Source organism: Prionailurus viverrinus, unplaced genomic scaffold (genome assembly GCF_022837055.1).
Source record: "Prionailurus viverrinus isolate Anna unplaced genomic scaffold, UM_Priviv_1.0 scaffold_57, whole genome shotgun sequence".
NCBI classification, from domain to species: domain Eukaryota; kingdom Metazoa; phylum Chordata; class Mammalia; order Carnivora; family Felidae; genus Prionailurus; species Prionailurus viverrinus.
The window spans coordinates 1338193-1344307 of NW_025927619.1; the positions used below are offsets into that span (position 1 = coordinate 1338193).

Below are 6115 nucleotides of genomic sequence, written 5' to 3' on the forward strand. Positions count from 1 at the left end.
GAGTATCTACATGCTTTCATGGGTCAGAGAATCTGTGTTCCAGATGGCACAGGAAAGGCCACCCTGGCTAGGCCCCATTTGAAGGGTGTACTTTCCGAGGGGGACTATATCAGATAGAGCTGCTGAAGTTGACTCCTAATCCCCAAGGGCTTTAAGGGGATAGGGGACAGAGCCAGGCATGGGGTCCTGAACAATTCATTCCTCAGGAGCCTAGATTGAAATAAAGGTACAAGAGAGCTAGGGCCAACTGCCCTGAAGCCCTGTCTGTGCTTGTAGCCAAATCCTTCAGTTCTCTTGCTTCTTGGAGATAAACAGTTGCATTATTCTCCAAAACAAGAATGAAAGTCTGGAAGTTGAGTAGGGCAGGATCATGGAGATAGATGATCAATTTTCTTGGCTTCCTAAAGTCTTTCAGGCACTAGGATCTAGGGAGAGTGAGCAGGTAAGGAGGAGAGAGGCAAGACAGCTCAAGGCCTTATTCCCTGCCCCCTTTTCCTCATAATAGGAGATCATGATATAGAGGAACTGTCAAGGCAGCTCTCAGGAAAAGCTCTAAATATCTAAAGATTATCTGAGCTCTCCTCCTCCACTCCTTCAACTTGTGTCTCTTTCACTATTTGTCCACATCCCCACCCACAGTTGTCCAGGAGAAACACAAGAAGGTACTGTAGAAGATTTTAGCAAAATAAAGTTGCCTAGATCTGAATTTGGGTGGTTATCTGTGCTGGTCCAGGGCATGTTTGCCTCATTACCCTGCCCTTCTCCATATCATAGAGGGTGTAGGATGCATTTCCCAGGCTCCCTCATCAATCATCTGGCTGGATTCAACCAATGGGAAGCACTGGTGAAAGATTAGAAAAAATAGAGAAACCATGGTACTTAGCCTCTGCCTTTTGTGCTTCCAGTGGTGTCTCTGCTGTGTCTCTTTTATGGCTCCCAATGTGAATATACTTCCAATTCTGTTATGTGATACTAGCTCCTGGATTAGATAACACCACTTTCTCCCACTGCCCCTCCATTATGCACCTTTCCCTGCTCTGCACTATGCAGCAGGAGGTCTGGCCCCTGTTTCCCAGGATCTGATATTAGTTGACTTCTAATTTCCCTCAATGAGAGACATTGGAGGCAGACTGAAGGGCACCAATAAGGAAAAAGAAAGGATATTTCTTCTTTTCTTGTCGTTTGAACAGTGCCTCCCTTTTAGCACCCCTGGACAAGCCTGTGATTCCACTTCCATCAAGTGACCCTTGTCCCTGAACTTTGGACATACCTCCTCCCTCACTCCTCCAGCCTAGGGGTGGTGTTAGTATCCTGCTGTCACTAATCTCTAGGTTACCTTCCCGTCCTTCTTGGCATCTCAACCTATCATCTATATAACCAATTTTTTTCTGAATTAAATTCTATGCCATAAATATTTGGCAGTTTGATTTCCCAATTAGATCTTGAATATAAACTGGACTAGTGGGAATGCAGTCTATGATTCAAGGTGGATTCATGGGAAGATCCCTAGTTACTTGACTCAGAGTAATAGGAGATTGGGTTACAGCTCCAGAGAGGGTGCCTTATAGAAAACGGGAAAGTGAAGGGAGGTACAAGGCTGAGCAAACTGCTGCTACTATTCCAATCAACCACTTGAATTCTTTGACCTTGCTTCTAAGAACAATACAGATCTAAATTTTCTTTGAGATCTTGGAGGAGGTGTGAGCCATTGGATTATTTTTCCCCCCTGTCAGTGGCCAGGACTCCTATGCCTGTCAAATGCCAGATAATTACTATCCTTCCCTTTGGCCAACCAGACCCCTTCCCCCAGTAAACTCCCACCCCCCCACACACACACATATAGCAGACATAACATCCACCAGGATTTATTTTGATGAGGATTTTATTGTGGAGGATAATACAGGAGACCAGCCACCAGGATTTATTTTGATGAGTATCTTATTGTGGAGGATATGGAGCAGCTCCAGGTGAATGGGTGGAACTGTAGTGCCCTTCAGCTACCTGGGTCCCCAGGTGGTTTTTGTAGGTATTGTGGGTTTCTGTTAAGGCTGCAAGATTACAGTTGGTGTTTGAGGTAGCTAATCAACACAGGGGGAAGATCCAGCTGGTCAATGGCTTGTGGCTGGCTGGCCTGGTACAGGGCTCTGCGGATAACTAAACGGGCCTGTGACAGTAGTGACCGTGGAGTGGCTACAGCAAGGAGAAATAGGTCATAAGAAGCATTTATCAGTGTAATTCTCCCACCCAAGACTGCATCCACCTTGCCCTGGATCCTGCAGCCCTAATTGCTTTCTTCCTTCTAAGAAATCCCCCCCCCCCCGCCCTGTCCTCAATGCATGGTGCCAATAGGAACACACTGAAGTCTACAGAAGGCATGCTCAAGGCCACAAAACATTCATTGACAGGGCCAAAGCTAGAAATTCTATTAGTGATATCCCCCACCTTATCTTACTAATCCTTTCTCTAATAAGGAATCTATAACTTCTCCACTGGGGTCTCAGAAGAGGGAGAAGATGGTATTTTCTCCAATTCATCCCACAAGGATTAGCTTGGGGAGTGATTTGTGGCCCTTGGACCTCCAAGCCAGAAGGTCTATAGAGCTAAGTTGCTTGACACTTACCTCGGGCCTGTAGCAGCAATGCAGTGCCTTTATTATCTTGCAAGTTCACGTCCAGGGAGAGACATGGAAGGTAGATGTTAGCACCGAAATCAATTAGTAGCTGGATGTACTCTGGCTCACAATTATGGTGAAGGCAGATTTCAAGGAGGGTGCGGGGCCGTGGGACACGAGCCAATAGGTGCTGGTCAGTACAGTTGTAGTTGGGGTCTGCCCCATGGAGCAAAAGCAGGCGGAAACAGTCAAGATGCCCATAGACTGCAGCCAAATAGAGGGGGCCAGAACATGAAGCTATGTTTGATGCCCAGACTGGTAGTTTAGCCTTGACATTGGCCTCTGCACCATGGCCCAAGAGTTCCTGAAGGATGGCAGCAGCACCATCACGGGCAGCTGTGAGCACGGGAGAACAGTTGTTGTAGATACTACCACCAGGACAGGCACCAGCTTCTAAAAGCACACGCACACAGTCCAGATGGCCATGACTGACAGCAGTAAAAAGTGGTGTCTGTGCCTTGACATCCAAGCTGTCAACATCAGCACCATGTGCCAGGAGGACCTGCAAGCAACTGAGGTGGCCATAAGAAGCAGCCAACCGCAAGGGTGTCCCAGGAACACCCCAGCCACTTCTACTGTTGATGAAACGTTTGTAACGCTCCTGGCACAAAAGCTGGTCCAAGGTATAGGAGTCGTTGTCATACACTGCTTGATTGAGAGCCTGCTTCTCCCCTGTGTCGGTGTCCTCCTCCTCCTTGTCGTGCTGCAGGAGGGAGAAAATCTTGGTGATGTCCATGAGGTTCATCTTGATTGATTGCAGCAGAACTATTCTCATTATGAGCACAAGGATATGCCAGATCTGTGGGTGACAAATATTGGAGAGAGAATGAGGGCCCACACCAAAAAGCCTGGATGCCAAACCTTACCCCCTCCACCCTTCACCATCAGGCTCTTCACTCATGTGCCCCCTGCTATTAATTCCTACTTCATCTTATGTTAGGGCTCAGAGATGGCTTCCCAAACACATAAGGCCATTTCACAGCTTGGTGCCTTTGCATATGCTGTTCTACTTGACATTCAAACTCCTACTTCTGGGAAGCCTTCCCTAATCTCCTCCTCCCCGTGCTCAGGGATTCCAAAGGATCACACTAGACTTTATCTATGAACTTTCACACTACATTTGCACGTATCTGTGCTTCAGTATGTAAACTCCAGGGTAAGGAACGCTGTATCCATCTGTATCCCTCCATTCCCAGTAGGGTCTACATCATTACTGGTGACTTGGTAGAGCCACCTTCCTTAGTTCAGAAAGTGTAGACTAATTAAATGACTCTAGTCTGGCAGTTGCTAGGCCAACAGAATGGTTTTGTGTGTGTGTGTGTGTGTGTGTGTGTGTGTGTGTGGTGTCAAGTTGTCATCCCTGAGCATTCTGACATCAGTTTGATGGGGCAGGCCTTCAGTTCCACCTGTCAGCCTTTTAGATGAAATTCAACCTCCTCATAGTCCTTCATATGTGACCTCCACTCAGACTTAGGTCCTATGCTTCAGGCAACAGAGTTACACAGGAAATAGATGTTGAATGAAATTTACTAATTAAATAAATAGATGTCATTACAAAGAATAGACTTCAAGTAAAATGAAGTCAAAGAGATGGCAGAAAATAGTCATTTCCAGGGCAAATCGTCCTCTTTGGTGGACAACTGGTTTATCCTCCAGGACTACTTCAATACAGAAATCACTTTGATTCCAAGCACCTCCTTGGAACCTATGGACTCCCATCCCTTTAGGTCAAACCTTTTCCCATCCTCTCTGCCACACCCAGTTTAGAGCCTTGTCTCAATCCTCAACTCTTCTCTCACCATTATCCCCAGGCCTTATAAAATTACCCATGGCCCAGTGACTGACTTAATCCCTTGACCTTACCTGTCTTGTTCCTAGTGCTCAAAAGCCAAAGTCACCCACCTTAGTTTGTAATGTCATCAGGGTAAGCTGGTAGGTTTTCAGAGCTCAAGTCTTCCTTCTCTCCCATACCCTGCAGCCATGGTCTAAGGGCCATACACCTCCTTTTATTCACTGTATACCTCCATCCCTCTTTGTGAGCCTGGGACCTCAGGTACATACCTCATAGAAAAAAAAATTGTGAGGTGGGTGGGTGGGGTCTCTCTCAGCTTTAGGCCCCTCCTCACCCACTAACATCAACTCCATATATGGTCTTTTTATTCCTTTGAGGTGTGCAATAAGTAGAGAATTTTAGAAATCAGGTAGACCTAAGTTTGCAACTCAGCACCCCAAGTTACTAGCTGAGAAGACATGGGCAAGTCTCTTCTCTTCTTTGGGACTAAGTTTCCTCATCTATAAGACAGAAATGATAATCCCTGCCTCATGGAGCTGCAATATAGTAGGTCTTAAAGGAACTTCCTCTCTCTGCCCCTTCAACCTCCTGACTGGCTCCTTCCCCTCAACCATCTTAGGAAACAAAACACTTCTATGGTTCTTTGTCTTACTCTAGCTAGCTTTCTCTTCATCTCTCTCTTTTTCACCAAATATACCAAAGAGCTTTCTACCATCTGCTTCTCTCTCATTCATTTCTTCAATACCTGCAATCTGGCTCTACCCTTCTTCAACCACACAATAAAATAGTTCTTTAAACAGTCACCCTTGTGGTTAAATTTGCTGGCTCCTTCTCTTATCTTTCCTTCTGTGACCTTTCTGGTACATCTGTCCCCACTGGCCACTTTCTCCTACATACTCCTCCATTGGCTTCCTGACCATCACCCTCTCCTGATTTTTCTCCCCTATGTTCTACCCTGAAATAGTTATGCTCCCCTTTGTTCTCTCCTTGATCTTCTTTCCATTCCCAGAGATGCAGCTCTCACTGTAATTCTGATGCTTTCAAGTTTATCACTCCAAGCCCCCTAGCTAGCTCTCTTTTCAGCAAAAAAAATATATATTCACTGAATTTCTTCAGGTCCTTCAAAGTCAGCAGTATCACACTACCACTACCATCACTACCATCAGCAAAGTTAATCCATATCTGTTTCTCACTATCCACCTGGTAAACCAAACCAAAAACCCAAGACTCATCTCAGTCCGCTTATCTCTTTGTCCCACTTTCATCCAATTGCTCATCAAATCCTATGGATTTTACTTCCTAGAGGCCTCTACAGGCCACCTCCCTCTGACTTATCCCCATTGTCAGTGCTTTACATAAGCTAGGTAAATCATTTTTTTTGTGTGTCAACTGTTGTAATAGTTTCCTAGCTAGTTTCCCATTTTTCTTCACATTATAAAGCAATTGTTTAAAAATACAAATCTGGTCTGTGCCAATCCCATTTTAAATACCTTAATGGCTCCCCTTTCTTTCAGAGTATATCCCAGATACTTTGGACTGGCTCACAGATTCTTTATGAGCAAATTTTGGCCAACATCTCCAGGCTCATTTCCTGCTACTCTTCTTATACCCCAAGACCCAGCAATAAGGGAAGAGAAATGATGTCTCTCTGT

At 45.5% G+C, this 6115-nt stretch overlaps 1 protein-coding gene across 1 annotated transcript; it reads right to left on the bottom strand.

Moving 5' to 3' along the window:
• Positions 1-2056: 2056 nt before the first annotated feature.
• Positions 2057-4632, bottom strand: ASB12 (ankyrin repeat and SOCS box containing 12). The gene is made up of 3 exons (XM_047848229.1): positions 4574-4632; positions 2621-3470; positions 2057-2190 (listed from the first exon to the last, which is right to left on the bottom strand). Exons 1-3 carry the CDS (start codon positions 4589-4591, stop codon positions 2057-2059), a joined length of 1002 nt encoding a protein of 333 aa, XP_047704185.1. The 5' UTR covers positions 4592-4632.
• Between the last annotated feature and the right edge of the window lie 1483 nt (positions 4633-6115).

What these genes read in the sequence shown, in the direction of transcription:
- ASB12 (XM_047848229.1), bottom strand. An exon ending in ATTGCTGCTACAGGCCCGAG is followed by an intron (nt 2,191 to 2,620) that starts GTAAGTGTCAAG and finishes TCCTTGCTGTAG; the next exon opens with CCACTCCACGGTCACTACTG.